The sequence below is a fragment of the Pieris brassicae genome, chromosome 8 (genome assembly GCF_905147105.1).
Source record: "Pieris brassicae chromosome 8, ilPieBrab1.1, whole genome shotgun sequence".
NCBI classification, from domain to species: domain Eukaryota; kingdom Metazoa; phylum Arthropoda; class Insecta; order Lepidoptera; family Pieridae; genus Pieris; species Pieris brassicae.
In genome coordinates, this window is record NC_059672.1 from 917,722 (window position 1) to 942,534 (window position 24,813).

Sequence of the window (24,813 nt, forward strand, 5' to 3'; positions counted from 1 at the left end):
GGCAGCATTTGGATTCTTTTTCGTTCGAGCGAAGTTATTTAAGTCGTGTCGTGTCTTTCAAACTTCAAGAAACAAAGACAAAAAATGGAAAGAAAAAATGTACTTTTATGGAGCTTGGTGACCGTATAGGGCCTTAATTTCGATAAACGAATTGAAATAATATTCGTGATAGTTTATCGGCTTTATTATAGGCCTCCATCTGCGTTGCGATAAATCAACCTAAAACTTACAGAATATTTACTAACTAAAAGTCCCATCTGTCAAATGGATGATTGATAGGTGGAACAGTTAGTTCGCGATTGCCTGAATATTATCCGATATATTCATACAATCCTAGGAACTATTATTATATGCGCGCGCACCTATACATACGTAACTTTTAACAACCTTAAAACCAATTTGGCAGAAAGAGACAAAAGAGCACTTGAGAGTTTGAAAATGAAATGAGAACTTAAGGAGGGGTAACGCTGATTCGGTGAGGTCTTCATTGAATTTCTGAAAATGTACATCGAGTCATTTTTCATGACCTTTTTATTGTAAATTAAGGGTATGTATGTGCTATCTCGTTGAAACTTAAGACAAACTCTATTTAGTTACTTCTTATTATAACTTAATATTCTGAACACGACTGGACTATACAAAAACATATGCTCATTAACACTTGGTATTTGAGACTGTGTGAAATACTTCCTTACAGTACAGGGAATTAATGGCTACCCGTTTGTTTACATTTTTTGAATGTAAAAAACCCTATATAAGATTTTTTTCTGATTATTATCAAGGCTCCACAAGGTCCCTTTGATTCTCGAGTAAATCCCCATTTAGCATCGTGGGCTCTCCTACTATTATTTAACCGAGCAAACAGAAAACGCAGTAACGCCTGTCAAGCAAAATCTTAGATTTTTGAACTGCTACACCGTGTAGTCATTTTAAAATGAAATCTTTCGAAAATTTTATTTTAAGTCTGAAATTTACAAAGTGTACTTCTAGTTAGGCCCTACTTACATATTAAATTATTAGCCATTTAAAATTGTTTATGTTGTTATTGACATATCTTAGCTGACCTAATCCTAACCTTAAATGGTTAGCTAATTTCTTATCGACAAAGTTTTTTCGTGGCATTTAACTAATAGTTATTGATGAGGATGCTTATAGTCTATTTTCCTGAATTTAATTTTAAATGTTCTATTAAATTCCCGTGTTCTAAACACAATATCACTATGTTTCAATTGTTAAAAATATATTAAGAGGTAATCATTTTGTTTGAGATGTATGGAACTTGAAAATGAATTCATATTACAATAATTCAAAGTAGTGGATGCAGAGGAACGATTAATGTAGTAGGTGGTTAGCCTCTTGTGCTTGTCAAACGCAGGCGAATTTTTGAGTCAAGACAAGCCATTTCCTCACATTGTTTTCCTTCTCTGTTCGAGCGAATGTTACATGCGCACATAGATAAAAAGTAGGGTGAGAGACGCACCCTGAATCCACTAGACCCACACTAGGGGACCCTCTAGTTTGGAAAAAAATAAAAGTTTATTATATAAATTCTAATAGTAGTATTATGTTGTGTACTATAAAAAGGTTTAGCTAAAAATGAGTAATGAATCAGCCTGCGCATGCGCTTCAATATTATGAGTTTGAGAAAAACATGTATAACTAAATGGCATAGTTCTTTATTAGAAATTGCTTAAAATACTAATGAAACATTACAAATATTAAATGAAAGACATATATTTACGTTTAAAGCAAAACAAAACATGAGTGTGTACTTAGATGCGATTGAAGTTATACATATTTGGCGTAACAAGATAAAAACTTTTTTTTTATCTTTCGCCTTATTATACGTTTGTAGAAATAACGACACTAACGTTTTATTATAACGCATTATCTTTTTTAAATAAAGTTCATTTAAATATCACAAAAAATATTTCTACATAATTAAAGAAATTGATTTTTTTTAATGTCAACTATGCTTCAGGGTGTCAGTTTTTTTGTGACGGTGTGCGCACGCATCGTAAAATCATCGTATTCTCATCATTTATCTCTAACGCGCAAGAAGAAGTATAACTTCTTCTTAAATACTTCTTAGAAAAATTCTCGCCTCCTATCGAATTTCGGCATAACTTTCCTTGAAGCAAGTTTTGCACGAATGCCCATTGTTTTTTTATCACATGCCGACATTGCAGCTTCTGTCAATATCTTTATACATTGTTCAACTGCATGTGTATGACAAGGCATTCTAATAAACAACATCCTTTCGTCACTTATCTGAATAAGTTGGTCATTCGTTTGATTTCTTAGAATAGGTAGATCAAAGTTGGTTTCTTGTCAGTTTATTAGATCAATGTAACATTAAACATCAAAATTATTTTGAGGCACTTCAGAAGTGCGTGATAGGTTTCCCGTTGTATTCTAACTGCAAGTTCTATTATATGAGTTTCTCCATCTGCTAATAGTAGATTTGCAGATGAGCAAAATATGCGATTCTTTGAATAACAGGAACTATGACTGCTTTTAATGCACTTGATAAAATTTGCGAACTGTCAATCAATTTGCAGAGGTGCCAAGATCCGTCTTTGCTTGATGAGTGTGTCTTTATTTGGATTATATTATATTTTTGTGTAACTTTTCCGGAAATGAAACCTTTGTATTAGAATCACTCACTCACATTCTTGGTCTGGCATTTTGGATGGGTTGTTATCGCTCTTCAGACAGATTTTTGTTGAAGCTTGCTTTCGAACAAACTTTTTTGTAACATTTTTCTTCGATTGCGATCGTTGCCGATTCTCTTTTTTCTCTCACCCCAATTGTTGAACAATCAAAAAGTCGTATTCTTCCTTAGGCACTTTAACTTCTCTGGGACAATTGCACTGACTTAATATCTTGCATTTGCATAGACAGATTTCGAACATAGTTTCGCTTTGCTGTTGACAATCTTTTTAATAATTTGATAATATTTTTGCAATGGGCATGAAAACCTTTCAGAAGCTGAATGACTCTTGTATGCGAGACTACAGGAATTGATGCCTTTTGTAATACTCCTTAAACTTTTTAAGTTACAATTTCTGCAATTTCAGAAAACGCAGGCTCTTTGTTACTGCTATTTTTATTCTACTATCATCATACTGCTACTTTCATCTGTAGTCTATTCCACTCCATTTCCTGGTAACACGTTTTGTTTTATATCTTCTATATTTCCAAATACAGTGCACTTGTATGACTGCCTATTATTTGACACGATAGAAAAATGTAACAAGTTCTAAAACAAAGATTACATAATTTAAAATGTTCACTATAAACTAGCCACATTGATACACGAAATATCTGAATGTATATACCTCAAAAAATTTTTAAACATTACAGTTTATATAAAAAAGTAACGTATATTTAAAAAGATGAGAAAAACACATTACACTATACCCAACGTAAAAGTGTAACTTAAGGTGAAAAAGAGGATAGTTGAGGTTTTTTTTCAAAACATCAAGGACATTGCAGGACCGTTTCTACTTAAAATAATTCAATATTGTTTGAAGAGGTTTATAACGATACCTACTTCAACATATTTTCACTATAAGAAATAGATTATTTAAACAACAATTTTGACCCACCCTAGCCCGCACTGCACCTATATTTTTTATACAGATACACATATAGTGAATATGTTGTATTCTTTTTGAAAACTACAAATAAAAATTTATTGTGACATAAATATAGTACAAGTATAAAATCAAATAAAATGTAACACTTACAGAGATATACAAAAACCCTTGTAGTTAAAGTATGTATAACAATAATATGTATACAATTACATACATGATTTACTTTAGGGAACCTTTTCTAGTAAAAAAAATATTGTGTCAGAGTTCCCAACTCTTCCATGTATACATAACAACTGTTGTGTAACTTGCACCTACTTGACCATGCATTTTGTCTAGCATTTGTGGATGATATACTTGCAGATCACATGCAGTTCTAAGCAAAAGACTCGCAAATTTTTACGACGGGTTGTGATGATCACAGGATATAAGCAGACCTATTCGGACATAATCAACTCACATCCGTATTTTGAGAACGATCGTCAATTTAATTTACAAAAAAAAATATCGGCTTTATATGCCTGAATTAAAAGATTATTATTATTTTTTAACCACTTACATCTTTTAAAAATGGAATTTTAATTATTCAGAACTATCAATAAGCTTAATAATAGCTTCAAAACTTAACGACAACAGTTTACGTTTCAAAAACTAACTTTCTTCCGTTTTTTTCTTTCTATCTCGTACATTTTAAGAAAAAAAAATCAAGCAATAAAGTCATATTTATCATAGATAGATTAAAAATAAGTTATAAGAAAAAATTGCTTCATTAATATCAATGTAATTATGTTTTAATATATACCATTATGCATATGTATATGTCATTTAAAAATATAGAGATAAATAATGCAATTGCTCACCTAATACCACCAACGTTAAGTATAATCCTATTTTCGCCATCCATTTTAAAAACATAAAAACCAACAAAAACACATCATTCACATAGTTCGCGAATACTGGAGCGAAGACGCGTGCCCGCTCTCTAGCGGCTGATTCGGTACTGAGGCTGGTACGAGATGTAACCCCCCCATCCCCCACCTGTGGACGCACTGCAGTCGCCCCTTGCTTAAATAAAGCCTTTTTAGCCCCTGAACAAACACTAAGTTTGTGGAAATTTCTTTATATTGGTGCATTCGAATATTCAAGCGTGAATACGCTTTAAATTCCGAGCCAATTAAATTTGTTTACCGAGCGCTTAATGCTTTTAACGCTATACGATATAAAAGTTGAGGCCTAGATCTAAAGCGGTTGTAGCACCACTGAAAATAAATTTAACTAATGATTGAAAAATATTCAACTAAAATCAAATTTATAAAAAACATCTACTTACTCAAAAAAATGTCACGAAATATAGTTTATAATCCGCCCAAAAATATTTATTTATCTACTTCTTAACAATCATTCTTATTTTTAATTCAATTTAATTTACACTTTTTTTCTTGTACATTGCTTACACTGCTAACTTTTACTAGTATTATTATTATTTGTTTCTACTGAGTAGAAGAATCTATCTTATTTGTTCTGTGGTCTCTGGCAGAATGACCAGCGCTGTGGAACAACTCTGCTCCTCAGTATAATGCTGAGCCAGGGCCAATTACAGCACGCACGCATTACACAATTTAACCTTTTTCTTTAAAAAAAATTGTTATCTCTCTAGTACCATTTTTAATTATTTTTTGATTATTGTTTCTGTGTTGTTAGTAATAAATGTTATGTCTATGTCTATTTATATACTGACAACAATTGTTAGTAAAAACAAAACACCTAGTTATAGAAATCTTTAATAACACAGTTATAATATATTAAAAAACTAATTTTTAAACGAATTGTTTCAAATTGCAGACCAGTGTTGGCCTAGTGGCCTCTGAATACTGCGGTCGAGCGTTCGAATTGCAACTGCACTAATTGAGTTTCCTTTCTAAGTCTGCATTTTATAGTCGCTCCTACCTACTGTGAAGGAAAACACTGTGAGGAAACTGGAAAATGATAAGACCTAAAACTTACTTCGTGTGACAGACATTATTTAATACCATATATGTTTTTATACAGCACGGGCATAGGCAAACATGGACACCTATTTTAGTGGGTGCGTTGCAGGCCTTGAACCGATAAACCGATGTTGATGAAACGTTACAGTTTGAATTTGTGATGTCAGTATTTTAAGATAAAGTTGCCGTTTTAAAGTATATAAAACAAAGTTATTTATACATTGCATTAAAAGTTACATTTTAAAACCCAAAGCGTTTAACTGTTTCGCATTTGAATAAGTCAAATAATATTTAATTTAATTGTTATAAACACTTAATACAAATAGTTAACAAAGTCCCAGACCCGGGATGAATTGTGTGCAAAGCTTAAACCTTAGGGCATAGACGACACCTAATCCATTAAACTGAGAACTAAACGGACAAGCTCCCATTTAAGTCCTATTAGTGTTTACGGTAAATTGGTTTATAAACAAGACGAACGTATTCAACATTACTTATTTAATTAATAAACAAAATTGGAGTAAGCCAAAGGGCAGTAAGCCAAAGTTAAAATGGAAATGGGCCGGTCACATTGCCGCATTTGTGATGGCAGATGGGTCAAAGAGACCCATAGAGACCCATCAGAGAAGAAAAAAGAGAGGATGCCCACTAAAAACTTGGGAAGATGTAATAAAAAGTATAGCGCGAAAAAATTGGAAAAAATCTCGCAAGGAATAGGGACAAGTGGAAGAATTTGGAGGAGGCTTTCACTCAGTCGGAGGTCAGGTACTTGTGAAAACATATATAACTATAGTGTACTCGATTATAGGCTATTTTATTTATACAACATTACGATCTTATTAAAGGTAGCTTTGCTCAGTAATTAACGTCTAAAAGTTTTGCGTTTATTTTCATTTACTGTACAGTACCAGCACTATGTGGAACCAGCTACCCACTGAAGTATTTCCAAAACAATTGCTACATACACACCGTCGATTTTTTTATAGGTGATATTTTTGTGTGTCACATACAAAAATCCATAAGCAGAGTTCAAACGAACTCTGTTGGTAAGTAACTCGCTTAGGCACTAACATTTACAATACTTACTTACTGTATGCGTACCACACACCGTAACTATATACAACCAGCTACCCGTTGAAGTATTTTCAAACCATTTCATTAAAGAAAAAAGCGTACCAATGAATAAAAGGCTGGCAAGGTACGAGCCTTCTGGCATTGTTAGTGTCCATGGGCTGCGGTATCACTTACTATCAGATGAGCCTCCCATTTGGCCCCTGATCTATCTGAAAAAACTTCCAGTGATGTAAGTCTCAATAATGAAACCAGAAACATTTTATAAATAAATCAATATTATATATTCTTTGTAGTTCGTATGTATCTACATGCCGCTGAGTTTCATCATCGGATGACGATACGAAATTCCACCCGTATCACCTCGACGTTTATTGTTCTACAACTGAGCGTTATTCAAGACAGTTCTTGCCGTGGACTACCACTATGTGGGGGGGGGGGGGTTTCCTTCATGAAAAGAGCGTACCAATTATTGAAAAGTCGGCAATGCATTTGCGAGCCCTCTGGCAATATATGTCTATTAGCAGCAGTATTACTTAACATCAGATGAGTCATGATGATGAACATCATTAGTTAAATAAAGTTAAATTAGATACAGTTGAACAAAAGGCTTTTATTATCATAGGCATGAATACAAATGATACAATTATTTCATTTTACCTTATTAATACTAAGATTATTACACAATTCCATCAATTTTAATAGAATAATTACTATCATTGTTATCGTTATTATATATTTTTGTTATTAGTAGCTTAGAATCTCTTCGAATTAACCGTGGTAGGGACAAGAAAAATATGGCGCGTAACGGAAAAATGTGACGCGTAACGAAAAAATATGACGGATATTTTTTTGTAAGGCCGATAAAGAAAATTCACTACAAAAACAAATACATACACTGTACATTCAGGGATACACATCCTATTCTGCTTATGTAGAATTGCCCACTTTCACCACCAATTCTTTTATTATTAGCAGGAGTGCAGTTGATAGCCTCTATCACGCCTTCAAATCCACTTATGGATCCCTGCAGATATTTCTTCCTGTTCACGGATTGTTGCAGGCAAATCCATTTATAACAAACAAATACATACTACCTAAAATCTTTATTAGAACTTAACTGTCAAAAAATGCTGTCAAACGCGAAATCAGATCAAATGACGCCATTTATGTCTTATACACCCGTTAAACTAGGCCTCTGTGTTGTTTAACCACTGTACAAGTCTTTATACAAACAAAACACTTGATACAACAGCCGTATACATCAGACTTTCCTTTTCAGGAATTATTAGTAACATTTTTTTTATGTAACAAGGTTTATATGTTGTGCATAAATCTTTATTTGTAATACTGATATGGTTTTATATGAATAATATTAAGGATTTACACAAATTGTTAAGAGGTTGAAAAGTTGTCAAATTTCGCCATCTATGTTCAGCATTAGCTAACTTGTGTCGGCGTCGTCTGTTTCGAATTATTGTTAACCCAATTTCGTCAAAATGTAATTCTGCCAATTGTTAAGTTCATTATGTGTTTCAATGAACTCGCCATTGGGAGTATACGGGAACAGTTCCACTTGAACCAGCAGGTGTAATGCTCAAAATCAACACATCAGGAATAGTAAATTGATCGCCTTCTCAACTAATGATACTAACCTGAGCTCAAGAAGTACGTAGGGAATGTGGGCAGTCTTCTGGGTATAGTGGCAGAATATATTTATGTATTATAAATAGGAAAGATTTGACTCGTTGCATTGAATAGGCCCCAAAGCCAGGCAACATGACTTCTAAGGCTCGACAGAACTATTCTTAAAATAATTATAGGGACAATTTTGGGCCAATAGTCTTCGCGATCAGACAGACCCTCGTGCAGAGGCTGTTTCGTGACTGTGGCTTCCCAACGAACAGTCATCCGTGAAGCCTGCGAGGTTTCAAAATTTTGAGCTTCTGGATGGAACTAGGCTGGCTTATTTAGCTAGGACTTTACGCAGAACAGACCTAAGTTATCTAGTCTACTAGGGTCCAAAGCTATAGAACCTATTTGAAAAAACCTTCGCCATTAGTAGCTTTAGACTCTTATTTCTGAGGTCTTACGTTCGATCCCCGGCTGTGCACCAATGGGTTTTATTTCTATGAGCGCATTTAACATTCGCTCAAACGGTGAAGGAAATCGTGAGGATACCGGCTTGCCTTAGACCCAAAGGTTCAAGGGAGGGGAGGAGGGGGGAGGAAGGAGGTTGATCACCTACTTGCCTATTAGATAAAGAAACCATCATGTAACCTGACAGAAACCTGTCCCAGACCTAAAAAAAAAGGTTGATATACTATTTTATTTTATTCACCAAGATATACTTTAGGCTGAAGAACTTCGTGCTTCGACCACATTAATGCGGGTGGAAATTATATAATTAATGTTTTATTCCTGACGCCTGTTAATAAAAATATTTGTTAATTTAAACAAATTAATTTATAACGTGATAAACGGCAATTAAGTAATTTAATTAAGTAATTTAAAAACGGTAATTTAGTCTTAATTTGAGTATTGCTTTTGTTATTACATATAATTTATCTTATAAATAACTTACTGATATAAAAAAAACAATATTACATTTAAATTAAACAATTATAAATTATGCATAACAAATTACACTAATCAGACATCAACTTCATTGGATTGGACAATTCTCGTCGACAACACTTTTATTATAGTTAGGAAGCTGGCGAGCAAAATTTCTATATGATCAGCACACATGGCACACGTTATTAATAGTGATAACTATACCCTAAGAAACATGAAGGACCTCGTCTGCCACCATGAGGCTGCGTTGTCAATTTACAGCGTTTCAAAAATGTAAAAAAGAGGTGGGTGATATTATGTGTACATATCTGCCTCTGGGGCTGATGATCATAGTCATCCTGTAAACACAAAAAATCGTAGAGGCAGACATCCAGGGCTCTGACTTATGAAGTTTTCAATTTTAAGTTAATTTTAAGTTTCTTATTACATTCTATCTATGGAGCGTCGATGTGTGTATATCGTAATATATATACCTTAGACCAAAAGTCATCGACACAAGACACCCACAACACTCCGTGTGTATAAAAACAGATGAAGACCTGAAAGACCCATAAAAGTTTGTAGTGCATTTAGATTATCTTTCCACATCTCCAATTTATAGGTATTTTTACTGCAGCTTTGTGTGTGTCTCCGCCGCTCCAGATTTGGCTCGCAGTGACTTTTTCTTTTTCTCAGACGAAAGAATACTCACTGGAAGAAAATTTGCGCTGACTTTTTCTATAATAGCCTACGAACATTTAAATTATAAGATTTAAACAAAAATCCAGATATCCAGACCCAGCTCGTTGATCAGAATGGGATGACAGGATGCCTGAGGTATCTTGAGAGATAATTTATAGTTAGTTAAAAGGTTAGGGCAATCTCAATTCGTAAATATCTTAAATGCAAATGATATATCGATTAATTTTCTACGATTCTACGATGACAACATCTTAAGGTTGGTAGTCTGATTTCATGTCAACTTGTTTTTGGAGATGCCACAGGAGAGAAGCAGATGCCACAGTATTCTTATTAATTAGGCCTCCATATAAGTATATTAAGACTACGTATTCTAGTATGCTCTACACTAGACTATTATATACATTTGGACAGTCATCTATCTCGTTCCACTGTTTTCTGTAACACGTGATCCTCGGTTTAATTAATGATATGTGTTAAGGATTTCCCTCCTTCTTTGTTGGGACCTGATTCCATTGTTCATGCTGTGTATAGATTAGGTAAACTTATTATTGACAGAAGATATATCACGATACTATCAACGTTTGTTAAGATTCGTACTTATACTAAAACAATTGAAAATAATGAACAAATTTGATTTGACAAACTTTGATTTTGTTGCCTTTGGAATTACGCCACGGGGTTCACAGTGCACAGGGACCAAATAAATAATGAATTTGGTAGATAGTACCGGCGACCCCAGAGCTGGTCCATTCCTCGCGCAACGAACTATTGCAATATAACGAAGAATTGCGTATTGTTAATAGTGCTACGGGGACCCAACTTTTTAAATTTGTTTAAATTATTAAAGTGAAACTTCTTAATCGGCGTTAGAAAAAAGGAAGGAAAAATGTACCGTCACATTTTTCCGTTACGCGCCATTTTTTTCTTGTCCCTACCACGGTTGATGTGAAAAGTACTTTCTCCAGCGTATGTCGTTTAAGCGGACTTACTCCCACCACTAGACTTGACCGTTTTTCTCTTGCACCCTTATTTATTTCTAACATTCTATAATGACGTTAAAAATGATATAATGTGTGATATATATATTAAAGTTATCATCAAAGGGTTTATTTTAATTGTAATCCCAGTTAATTTCTAATAAAAGTAAGCAATTATATCTCTTTTTCCAATACTTGGATGTGATTGTAGTAATTATTTTAAGATAACCTCAGTTTTTGATTGTATTTTTCAATACACCAACACGTGGGTGTGGTTAATAACGAAAATATATAATTATGATAACAATGATAGTAATAATTCTATTACAATCGTCGTCAATGAAGTTCTGTAATAATCTTAGTAGTTATAAGGTGAAATGAACTAATTGTATTATTTGTATTCATGGCGATGAAAATAAAAGTGTTTTATCTAATTTAACTTTACAACCAATTTTTGTACATTTGCGTATAGTAGATCATTTTTCGAATAACAAGGTCATAAAGAAGTTTCACTTCTTATGTGTCTTTTAACACGAAACAATATGATTTATTACTACTACATGACATCATCTCAAATAAAATTAGTTGCAGCTCCCTTGTAGAAAAATTTATCTTCCTTATTCCTGCATACCAGACTCTAATGCTTTGTTATATGTTCCTCACATCAAGACTAACTATGCAAAAAAAACTCATTGTATCGCGAAGCCCGGATATACAACGACCAATATTTAAGCCTTGACTTGTTTAAGCCATCGCGGAATATGGTTAAAAGGAGTATTAAGAATATCCATAGCGCATAACCACCTGCATCAAGCTTACATCCCACACACACCCTCACTTTTACACCATCACACAACACAGCCAAATTACGTACCACTTAGTTAAATGTATTGAATAATTTTTAATTGTTTGTTTTCTTTTGTAAATTGTTGAACCTTTTTGTAGTTAAATACTATGGCTATATTTTCGGTGTAATTGTTTATGATTATACATAATTTATGTTAGCCGATACAAATAATTAAACTACTATGTAGGTTAAGAAAATAGTATATTTGTATATTGGAAATATTTAAAACACATAAATCAGTAATCTTAAATATATCATTCGGTAGACCCGTATACCTTGAATTCATATCAGATGTAAAGATAAGATATAAGTTGCGAAATGATCTCACATTCTCGTCTCATATCTAGATTTCTATTTTTCTCCTACATATTATCTGTATAAACTTTTCATATAAAGGTGTATTTATAATGTTATTTTTAAAAGACATTATTAAAACTGCGGCAAACGGGCAGGTGGTTCTGATATTATTGCCGACGACCATGGACTGACAAGGAGCTTCCTGCCCGTTTGCCTTCTATTACATAAAAAAACAACACTGGACACTCAATGCCAGAGGGTTCCCGAGTGCATTGCCAGCCATTTAATCCTTTGGTATGCTGTTTTCTCGTCATACTTATCTTTGATTCTTATCCCTAAGGTGATAGGGTCGTTTTGAATATCATAAGGACTGTGAACGCGTCCTAACATTCTTATCTTACCAATTGTATGTCATAAATCGTCAGTCAATATTAACACAGCTCGACGAAAACAATATGTTTGGGCACGCGTGTCTATACTTTCTTATAATTTGTGCTGTCAGTGGCTACACAACATACCTGACGAAGAATTTCAAGGTCGGAATCGAGTATGAAGGTAGATCAGTTTTTAAATTATTTATGTTTTAATCATATAACATAAGATTTATTACTAATGAAAAACACAGAGACACCCACAAAATAATAATAATTTAAAAAAAGATATCCTAACCTAACTTTCCACTATTTTCCACTAATCCTAACTTTACGCTACATTACAATATTTTTCCATAGACACGATAAACTTGTAGTGATTAAAAAATAATGAATTAATCTTATATTTATTAATATTTGGAGGAGGCCTATACTCAATAAGAGGTCCTTGAAAAAATATATTTTATATTTTTATTTTCTTGTAATGCTTAAGTTATTTTCAGGTTCTTTACCCATGAGTGGAGCTGCAGACAGACTGAAACATAGGAACAACTATGAGCCATTCTTCGTCACCATCACAGCAACAGCTAAGGTATTACAGATGGTAAATTAATATTTTTGAATTGCAGTGTGGGCCTAGTGGCGTCAGTAACTATCATCCCTTACGACTTTCTTTCTATGCGCATTTAACTTTAGCTCAAACGGTGAAGGAAACTATGATGATGAAACCGGCATGCCTTAGACCCAAAAAGTCGACGGCGCAGAAGGTTGATCATCTACTTGCCTATTGGATTAACCAATGGTCATGAAACAAGTACAGAAATGATGCCCAGACATAAAATGGTTGTAGCGTCACTGTTTTTTTGAAATGTTTTTATATGTTTCCTTGGGCTTCGTTTGTCGCATTGTGAATTGTAAAAATAACACGTCAATATATGTAAAATCACGGGTTCAGGCATTATTTCATTTAGATAAACGTGCAACCCTTTTCAACAACCCTTTAACCCAAATAAATTATATTAAATTTCTTTTGAATAAATCTCGTTGACGTCTACAACAGCACAAACATTATTTGGGTCTTATGTTTTATTATTTAGACTCGCCATATATGTATCAAATTAAGTGTTCGACTCTTATTCTGTTACACTGGCTAGTAGCTGTTGACTAATGAAGAAAACACAAGAAGATGCCTCGAAGATTTTGAAATGTGCTGGAAGCTGGATCCAAAGACTAAGGAATGAAGGAATGAATGAATCAGAACGAAGCGTAACCTTATGAACACTCTTAAAACACAGAAAGTCGCATATCAAGGAAACGTTTTGCGTCAACATCGAATGGACTTAATAATAGGCAAAATTCAAGGCAAGCGAAGAAAGAAGTCGTGGTTGCGGAACGTACGGGAGTAGACCGGCATCCCATCCGCCAAGGAACCCATCATTTCAAGTTGTTAACAGCTACAAATGGCACCTAAAGAAGAAGAAATCTTTCGATTACCCTATTTTTACTACCGATAACTACCCAATAAAAGATTTGATACATATGATATAACGATACTTAAGTGGACTTAAGTATAGATACTCTGTACGGACCTCACTTTACCTGATATTATACTAGCTATACTAGGAAGTGAGGAGGCCTGGAGTGCAATGGTCTCCTTCTGTGAGCATGTAATGCTGCAGAAGGAGGCTGCTGAGCGATTGAGGGAGAGGTCTGGGGATGACCGTAGACTGATCGGTGGTTCAAGCCTGGGGTCTCGACCTCGAGTGGCCCGGAATCGCAGGTCCTGAATGACCTCTGTGTGTCGTTTTTAAGCCCGGGTCCCTTGGGTAGAATGCCTGGCGAACCCCGAGGGCCCATCTTAAGAGCGTGTGAAGGGCTGAGGTGTTTTTAGTGGGTCGGGTCTCGCTACCCCTCTGAATAGCAGAGGGATTTGAGTGTAGACCCACAGTCCCCGCGTCAAGCTCGATATCCTTGGCCTGCGCAAGCGCATTTTCACCTCATACAAAAAAAAATAGATACTCTGTACAACTCTCATGCGTCAACGACATAGATTCCCACGTTTTTGTATGGAAGTTCAATAGTTCTCTCAATATCCGTAGAACTGATGTTGATCAATGTTGATACTGGAAGATACAATGTCCCTTACATCCTGCACCGTATCATGTGAACTAACTTAACAATCACTTTTATATCATTATCATCCCCAACACAGACTTTTTGGGCCTCCTCAGGTATATATCGCCATCGCAATCTATTTCTTGTGTATAGTGCTTGCGTCCAACTTCGAACACCTATTGTTTAGAGGACTTTTACCACCACTAACCCACCAACGCAGTCTCAGTCTACCGGCTTGGCCACCAGGTTGTGAGTTAAGTGAGGACTTTAGGGTTCTGTCGTCCACCATTTTGGTGATATGTCCACTGGAGCCTGTTGCATTTTATGAATTGAACTCCATTGTTCTTTGTGCACTAATCACCATCGACTTCACTCCTTCCGTAAACGTAATAATATCAGTAGAAAACCATCCATCAATTAAAATACAATGCGATGCTCGTATCGATTTTATGATTCTCGGGCTGAATAAAACATAGATAACGATAGTGTGGCAATAGTAACCGAAAAAGCCACAAATAGCATATCGAACCGCCGAGGAAAATAGAACAGCTTCACGGTTAGTCTTAAAGCTAAACTGCTGTGGTATCTCTCTCTTCAGTTCTGAGCGCCGTGGCCAGCAAGAAAACATCGGACGTGGATAGTCCACCGTTTTCTGTCAAGCGTATCTTCTTATACAGTTTTAAGGATGATGAGACTTCATCGGTCCATCTGGTTGTTAAACGGTGACGAAATCTTTTGTCTTCTGTGTTAACCATCAATTTCTCCAATGTGTATGACCGAAATATAAGATAATTTCGGCACATGAGAGTACCGTGTACTAGCCGAGTAAATATCGTAGTGTGCTTCGCAGTCCAAGGAATTCTTAACATTCAATCCTTTGCCTGGAGCTAGAAACATGGCCTACGTTTCTACTCCATGTAGCCATTTCAATCTGATATTGGTTTTGATACCAGTTCCTCTTTTTTTCCAGATGTTGCATTACGGGTCATGGTATTTTCATCCTGATTCCCTTTTTATCTCCAGGACAGTTTTGCGTTGTCAGATAAGTTGATTCTGCAAAGAATTACCATGTTTGTCAAAACATTCATTATAATGTTGCGATTTCTTTCGCTCCATAGACACCACTGTGCCTGACCAAGATCCTCGACTAATATTCAGAAATATACCAGTTTCCTTACACTGTACAACACGTGCCAAGACACATTTGGGGTTGCGGAGCCAAAGGAGTGTATTCCTAATACTAATTCCTTTTTAATTCCTAATTAAATATTTATCAGTATTTGTTCAAAATTGTTTATCAGCTCCTGAACTATAGCGGAAGTGTTTCCACAAATGGCGGTAGTAATTGGTACTTTTCCCGAAATCGGGGCCGAAACCTCGTGTTTCATTAGAGTGCAAACATCCCTCTACATCCTCCCTCGCCACACCTTAATTACCTTACTTACTGAAGTGATTTAAAATATATTTTATGAAATATTGCGTCTAAAAATGCCTATGACACTACAAACGTTTTTATTTATATTTAGTAATGTTGCCTTTATTATAGTTGGCGATGTTAGACATCATGTCTTGCCGTGTCGTTCCGTTAACCGTTTCTTTGTACAAATAAGTCTTGTCCAAAGAAACTGTCAACGTATCGTTAGAATTTTAACACAAAAACAAGAAATTTACAATTTCTTTTATTATTTATTATACAATTCATATTTCTACATAGATTTTTCTTCTTCTTAATTTCTTCTTGTGTCTGTTCTAATCTTACCAGTTCCAAAATATTTTTTATACAATACTATGGAAAAATAATGGAACTTATAAATAAACAATTGTAAAGTACTTGTTTAAGTACACCATATGGTACAGTATAAGTTTTAAAGGCAAAGGCTGGTGAACTTTTTTATAGAACAGGAAACAAACGGACAAAGTTTGATTTGATATTAAGTGTTTCTTGCCCAAGAATGCTGTGCTCAGCTTCTACGTTGCCCAGAATTCTTCTTATGGTATAAATTTTGTTAGTTAATTTGATAAAACTTTTATTTTCAGAGTGGTTACGTAATATCCTATGTAGAAGTGAGCGCAACTGTCGCATTGGATGGCGAAATGGAATTCACCGTGGTCCGTGGCCAGACAGGAGATAAAAGTATAGTGTTCCACCTCGTCTCCAATCATAGCGATTTTCTTTCATACTCCTACTTGGCGTATGGCATACGAGAAGAGGAGTACAAAAAGGTGAACACTGCTTCTTATCCCCCACCCCTGTAGGTTAGTTTGTATTTAGTGTTTTTGAATTGAATTTCAGAAGTCAGTAAAATTATTGATTGATTTTCGTCAATTGTTATCGAACAGTTATATAATAATATAATATAAATATACAAAATTAGTTTATAACGTTGTAGGTACTACGTTGGATCCCAAAATAATATTTATTTTAAATTAAATAGCACATAAAGCAATTGCCTTCTATTATCTATAATACCTAGGTAACACTGAAAATGCTTAAAAACTGAAAAACGGCTTAATGTAGAAAGTTGCCAGTGCTACACATTTTCAGTGTTACCCACGTTATTATAATACCATTTTTTCAACAAAAGTTCATATTTTTTGTATTCAATCAAAAGCAATCAAAGAGCAATGCAAAATATAAATAAGCGGCATCTATTGACGACTTTAAGAAACTCTTAGAGCCAAACTCAGATATGAACCTTCAATGTTGAGGGCTTTCCGTATCATAGGTTCCACTATAGTTTAATAGATGGCAGTTTAATTTTGATTTATTTTTCAGGTGGCGAATATAATCACAATTCCAATGAGAAACTCCAGTCAGCGTTTATATTTTAATAATATTTTATTTACAACTATATGTATCTACATTGCTAAATATATATTTTATATATAATTCTAATTTTTATACTTCACAAAAATTACACTATATAACTTGTCTAGTCGTCGAAATTGCTTAGTAACTATTTAATATAATTGTAGGCCTTATATAGGGCATGGAGAAGATTTTTTTTCTTTCATCTATAAATTTTCTTTATGCAAGTAGGTGATCAGCTTTTTATCCCGTATACAGTTTCAAGATATGCTAGACTTCTGGCAATGTTTACCTTCAAGGATAAAAGAGGGCCTCGGGGTTGGAAGCTTTTAACTCCAGGCCTTCAGGGTAAAAAAAGTGTTGATTTGGATGCGTGGATAATTTATATAAGGTATATATTTCCATAATGTGTTGCTTTTCATTATATTATTTATTATATGTTAAGGCTGTGTAGTTAACATTGAGTGATTTAAATCACTCTATAAATTCGTATATTATTTGAGAAATATTGGATCATTGGTAATTTGACGTATTCGCTTCTGGAGGTGATAGGGTTTGACAAGATACTTTGTAGTTTTAACGTTCCTAGTTTCATGATTGTTTGTCATTCGATCAGCAGATCAAACAAAAATCGCAAAGATATCACTTTTCGTCTGGCATTTTAAAATTAATACCGATCATTGTTTTCATAACATTGATATAAACCAATGTTATTTTTTTATAAGTCATGAGAAAAAATAATATTTTACATGATCGTTTAAAAAAAAAACACGATAATATTTTTACCTTAGCGCATACATATGGGGGCTAAAATTTGCACAAACAGTACTATCAGCAAACGGGAATACACCGAATTAACAAAAACTCTGTATTAATCAAACTAGCTGAAACTCTAAGTAAATCAGTCAAACAATGGACTCCTAACGTTAATTGTACATACTTACTTAAAATTGTACAATTTTTATATACGTCGTACAATATTTCACTACACAATAGATAAATGTAAAATCTTACTAATGGTATCAAAGTACTTCCCCAAAGGCCCCGGTACTGTCCCATTTCTTGGACATTTGTCTACACTAACGCAGTTATTATCCGCGTCTCTAAGCAAACCACTTGCGCATATGCATCCTGACGTGCAGGCTTTAGAGCAGATTGGCTCAGGATCGATACATGATGGCTCACACGACGCATTACACAGATCGAAGACCTCATTTTCATTGAAGCATTGTTCTGAAAAATTATTATTGTTATAAGATTATTTCATCGGAGAATAAAAAGGGAATATTTTATGGATTAACTATATTACAATAATGTCTCTATGTCGGTTTACGGATGAGAGTTTACGCGACAACGTCATAACAAATCATTGATAGAATGATTGCATACAGTGGAAGAAAGATTGATTTCGGCGCAACCGTACAATCAGCGTAACGGGACAAAGAGCGTAACGGCACAAAGAGCGTAACGGGACAAAGAGCGTAACGGGACAAAGAGCGTAACGGGACAATGAGTGAATGCTGAATGTGACGGTGTTCTTCGATTTATAAGACGTTACCACGTCAAAAAAATATAGCAATTCGGATCCATATAAAGAACTTATGTCAGTGTAAACAAAATTATACAGTAAAAGACGAAAGAGTACTTTATAAGCGTACAAGTAGACTCGTTTGGTTTTTATTAATAGGGGAGTTGAACAACTAAACTGAATTCAAAGTCTCTCTTCAAGATAATGCTACAGTATTACCAAGTAGGGTATAAAATAGGAGCGGAGTACCAAAGATATGCGTTGCAGAAGCTGTCTTTTATTGAAATCATCTATTGCTTATGTATGAGGGAACTATTATTATGAAAAAATTAAGCTAAGTTTCAAAACTTTCACGACAGCATGGCTGACTTTTATGTTTGGCTCACTTACTGAAATTAATTCATATCCATTTTTATCACCATCAATTTTGAACAGAATTATCTTTGACATTATTTGATTTCAATTAATATCTTGGGAGTCTAAACAAAATCTCCTCAGCAAAAATAATGGTCAAATGAGTGGGTACGGGCTCGATCTAAATCACGGGGAACTTCTAAGTTTTTATACGAAACTTTATAATTAATGATAAATGTATAAAGACAGAATAATTAATTCTAAAACATTTGAACCTATACGTAATTTATATTAAAAAAAATGTGTGGTTTTTACTCAGTTATTATGCATCCTGATTTAACATAAATTCATCCATAAATTTGACTTTAAACATGGAATTACAAATGCTTTTGTTTTTCACTTTCTCTGGATTGATTTATTCTTGAAGCTGGCATATTAATATAACAAACTTACGATTTCTATATAAGCGTCTTACCAACAGTACAGTTATCCAACATCACACATTTATTAACAGTTTCGTCCCACACATATCCCGCTTTACAAAGGCAGCCCACGCTACACCCACAATCAACAGGATCTGGAGTGGAGCAGGTAGGCTGACACCCGCAGTAAGAGAATTCCTCGTGTTCACCGCATTGTGTTTTATTTCCTGGAAATTCAAATAACAGGCAAAATTAAAAGCATAAAATTATTTATTATCGGATAAGTGGTACACCTTCCCGTATATCTGGCAGTACAATAAATATTATAGACTTAATTCCAAGGTATCTCTCGTGTAAACATTATATTTTACATATTCGTGTAAACATTGCCACCAGTTGGCCTCCTTTTCATTTAATTATGTCAATGGGATTATATTTCTGCATGCAACGAAGTGTTAATAAATAGTATTCATAATAAGTTGAACAATGTCAAGTTTAGCTATAAACATAGGGTGCGCGGTGTCACGTTGTAGCGTCGTACCCCTAGATACAAACGTTACTTATAATTATTATTGTCGTGAATAGTGATTATCTGTTGTTTAAAAATTAACAGATACGCTATGATAACGCTGCTGTTGCAACCTCGTAAAAGCGCAGAACGAACACTGATTATATAAATCCAGCAAAATTATATAAGGCCAGCGTTTTCCAATTTTATTTTCAATACAAGTATAAATATTAATATATGCAATATACATTGGAAGTTTCAGAATAACTCAGACCTCATTGCCACCTCTTCAAAGCACCATAGGACTGAAATGTTTTACTTAAGCTGACCGTTTAAGGGATTTTAAATTATATTCAAGTATGCTGTTTTCGAGTTTTAAGTATTATTAAGTTTTAAGTATTAAGTTTTAATTTGTATATATGGTTAGTTACCTGAACGAATAACAAAATACTAATCAGGGATATAAATATAAATTTGGCATTTTAAACATTATTGTAGTAATGGAATTTTATATCCTAAAAGTCCTGTCGCATATACAAAACCTTCGTGCAAAGCCTGGTTTGCGTAATCAATCAATTAATTATAGGTATCGTTCTTACAATACCTATAATTTAGTAATAATTATATACAAATTATACATAAAATTTGGGTGTTCATTTGCAAGAAAACCCTACATCGTTAAAGTATTAAAATTGTTAAACCATTTTAAAACTAAACTTTGAAAGTATCAAAATTTTTGATTATTCCTTGCGAAGATAATTATAAATAATTTTAATAACTATTGGAAATTTTTGCCGCTGTCAACAAAAACAAATAACTTCAAAACTCTTAAACAGATCTTTGTAAATTGTAAGAACCATTTCGATCACATCATCTTTATTCACAGTATACCTAGAAATTTTTAAATCCGCCACTATCATCTTTCTAACAAAGCCGCATTACCAGCACTTTATAACTGATAAATCCCAGTTTTGCGTCATTTAAACTGTTACCATTCAAACACTGATCAGCCTCAACACAGATGCCACTGTCGTTCCTCAAGAAACCAGCCTTGCAGAAGCAGCCTTCTACACAGTCATCAACACAATCCACTGGATCCTGAGGTGAGGTGCAGTTGAAGGGGCAAGATGTACCACAGAGGAGGTACTCTTCGTTAGTTGGGCACTCATCTGAAAGTAATAAGAGAGAATGTGAGATGTTCATTATCCCGTACCGTACATTTGTATGTTTCATTGAATTTTTTGGTAGAAGCCTTCCTGCGCCTACCAACCCCAAGAAATGTTTTGCCGTGAGTCATATACATGATTTTTAGGATATCGCAATCCACTAAGCCATGGAGGCACAATTACGACTGCGGAAAGAATATGAGGACTGAAAAGTTCTTTGGCTGACACATAGATGGCGCTACTAATCAATAAATGACACAATACGTATAAATTTGACAACTGTCGAAATTAGTTTGAGAGATATAGTATTTTGAGTGAAGGAATTTGTTTGTTTAAAAAAAAGGATTAAAAGGAATTTGGTGTGTTAATAAAGCATTGCTTTTAAGAAAAAAATACTAATATACTTAAACCTTTTGAAAATATAATCATTTACGATTTTTACTAACATCTGAACAAACTCTTATATTATAGTAATAAAGTTTATTTTATATTTACATACACAAAACTCCTTAGAAATTTGGCCAGGATGACTACAGACTATACCAAGGGGGATTGGCAATAAAACCATGGAACGAAAAATAATCCTATATAAAGCCTTATTTGTTGAACACCTCTTCATACATCTTACAATTATAGCTTATTTAAGCGGAAAAGGATAATTTAGAAGATTATGCAAACAGTTAATTGCCAATTCCATTTAATTATAATTACACATACAAAACTAATTTCACCCTACAGTAAACTTAATTGTTACTATTCAAATCTTGATTGATTACTGATTATTAACGCGAAATCGTGATACCTACAATATAATTTCAAGAATACATTTTGAATTGATATAAATGTAATGTTTAAAGAACTTTATTTCTCATTAGAAAATTATATTTTATTTACATGAGAAACATTATACGTAAATGGTAACTTAATAAGCCAGCATCGAGATAATAATTTAGTCATATTAACAAATTTAAAAAGGCAGTGTACCTTTATTGCAGCAGTCCTCAATGTATTGCGAAACTTATTTGTTGAGCGAGGAACCACCAGCTCTGAAGTCACCACTACTATCTACCCCCAACTTAAATCTTTAATTAGCGCCAGTACACTTGAATCCACAGCCCAAGAGTCTCTACTCCAGAGAAAACAAAATCAAAGTTGAGCTGTTTATTATATTAAGAAGTTTTAGATGTGTAGTTAAAAAATCAGTCAATCGTCAAAAATCGTCAGCGGCTGTATGTGTATGTGTATTATGTGTGTAAAGTGCAAACACAAATGACACGAATGATTATCGTAGTATAATTAATTTAGATTGTTTTCTTTTAAAACTATAAATAACACTTTAGCTTAAATTATAACGAGCTATTTATGTTGATACTCAGTTTTTACTGATTGTAGGTGTCGCTATACATATACGAATATTATTCTTTAATACTAATATGTTCATAGTTTTTATTTATTGATATTGACATAATATTAACTTGACATGTTGAACTTTGTCATTCGCTGTTATACTTTTTTCATTAAAGCCAACAAAACAGCATTCATCTCTTTCTAATGTATCCAAAATATGGTGTATATTATGTGTACCGTTTCGTTCTTTGCTCTCAAACACATACCAGTTGACACTGTATATTTTTAAGCTACACTTATAACATAAAAATGTGTAATATTATAAAATACGTGTAATGATAAAGTCCATAACAAATTACGGTAATCTAGGTTTTACTGGCACCACAGTTAATTCAATTTGACAACTTTAGCCGGAGAGGTTTTGTAATTTTTTTATCTGGTAACATATTTATAATCAAGATGGCTATGAAAATGGTTTAAATATATATTTAAGATATACAATAGTAGCAACTTAAACAGTATCTTTAAATATTTACGTGTTCATAATAACACAGGGATTAATTGTTTATGTGGAATCTAAAACGTATTCAAACAGAGTTATAAAACATTCATAGTCTATTGAAACCGCGTAAACCTAGTTTTGGTGATACATATTCGAATTTCCCATCAGTCGAATGTTAGTTTTGTTTTGTTTGTTACAATTCGGAGCTGCTATTATGATTAGTAAGTAAAACCTTTTATTAAAACAATCTAAAAAATGAGGTTTCTCAATTCGACTGTTTGCCTTTATTCGCGGATAAATTCCTCATTTAGATGAGTGATTTTTTTACTAAAAATTATATATCCTTTTAACTAATTTCGTTTGCGATGCATGCGGTACACATATAATTTAAAGGTGCCACTTGTGGACTACCACGTAAATTTAAGAGCGTATTGTATAACGATTTCTTCTTCTAGCAGTCCGTATCTTGAAAGAAAACACTTTTTTTGCCGGATTGAAGCTATGTATTATTATAAACTTATAATTATTTTACGTAATTTAAAATTTTTCCCGACGTTTCGCGTGCTTTAGAGCGCGCGTGACCGGTCACAGTGACCAGGCACGCTGTAAAGCAATAAGTTTATATAATACATAGCTTCAATCCGGTAAAAAAAGTGTTTTCTTTCAATGTGCAATAGCTTTGTTAACATAAGACAATACTAAGTCCGTATCTTGCCTTTTATTTTGCTCATCATTACAACAAGCCAAATCATCGATTCGATGACGCAAAACATGTCTGAGATTATCCGTATTGTAAATCCTTCGTTTTTCATTCGTTACTCTTTGGATCTTTCATTCATATTTGTTAAGTTGCTTTCTTTAATTTATTATATTCCGCTGGGTAAAAGGTTTATTTTAGAAACACTCGCGTAATCGTAAGACAATATTGCGTGGAAAGCTTGCGTCAAACACAGACGTTGTAAAGTATATTCTAGCTATTACCATTGAACCGAATCATAGCAGTGACTTGAGATGTATCTTCAGGCTTTTCTCATATGTTCAACGGTGGTGCCGATTTAATATACTATATGTACTGTAGTTTGTGAACAAGACAAAAGAACTGCCAAGGATTATACGTCATATAATTCCAGTTGAAGAACGTTGAAAGGACCATAGACCAATTTTGCAGATATAATTTAAAGGTGCCACTTGTGGCGTACCACGTAAATTTAAGAGCGTATTGTATAACGATTTCTTCTTCTAGCAGTCCGTATCTTGAAAGAAAACACTTTTTTTACCGGATTGAAGCTATGTATAATTATAAACTTATAATTATTTTACGTAATTTAAAATTTTTCCCGACGTTTCGCGTGCTTTAGAGCGCGCGTGACCGGTCACAGTGACCACGCACGCTGTAAAGCAATAAGTTTATATAATACATAGCTTTAATCCGGTAAAAAAAGTGTTTTCTTTCAATCTGCAATAGCTATGTTAACATAAGACAATACTAAGTCCGTATCTTGCCTTTTATTTTGCTCATCATTACAACAAGCCAAATCATCGATACGATGACGCAAAACATGTCTGAGATTATCCGTATTTTAAATCCTTCGTTTTTCAATCGTTACTCTTTGGATCTTTCATTCATATTTGTTAAGTTGCTTTCTTTAATTTA

At 33.8% G+C, this 24,813-nt stretch overlaps 3 protein-coding genes across 3 annotated transcripts in view; 1 reads left to right on the top strand and 2 right to left on the bottom strand.

The window, feature by feature from the left end:
• The window catches only part of LOC123713499 (potassium voltage-gated channel protein Shaw-like), a 141,395-nt gene extending 136,802 nt beyond the window's left edge, over positions 1-4,593 (bottom strand). Inside the window, exon 1 of the mRNA XM_045667195.1 lies at positions 4,460-4,593. Within this exon, the coding sequence (XP_045523151.1) occupies positions 4,460-4,503 (44 nt within the window). The 5' untranslated portion in view covers positions 4,504-4,593. The remainder of the gene's footprint in view (positions 1-4,459) is intronic.
• A 7,885-nt stretch (positions 4,594-12,478) lies between these two features.
• On the top strand, positions 12,479-17,477 carry LOC123713288. The gene is made up of 5 exons (XM_045666890.1): positions 12,479-12,592; positions 12,912-13,000; positions 16,561-16,746; positions 17,300-17,378; positions 17,461-17,477. The coding sequence occupies exons 1-5, from the start codon at positions 12,493-12,495 to the stop codon at positions 17,475-17,477; spliced, it is 471 nt and encodes a 156-aa protein (XP_045522846.1). The 5' UTR covers positions 12,479-12,492.
• LOC123713289 (zonadhesin-like) lies at positions 17,327-21,364 on the bottom strand. Its single transcript, XM_045666891.1, has 4 exons — positions 21,358-21,364; positions 21,137-21,313; positions 19,690-19,863; positions 17,327-18,565 (listed from the first exon to the last, which is right to left on the bottom strand). The coding sequence occupies exons 1-4, from the start codon at positions 21,362-21,364 to the stop codon at positions 18,318-18,320; spliced, it is 606 nt and encodes a 201-aa protein (XP_045522847.1). The 3' UTR covers positions 17,327-18,317.
• Between the last annotated feature and the right edge of the window lie 3,449 nt (positions 21,365-24,813).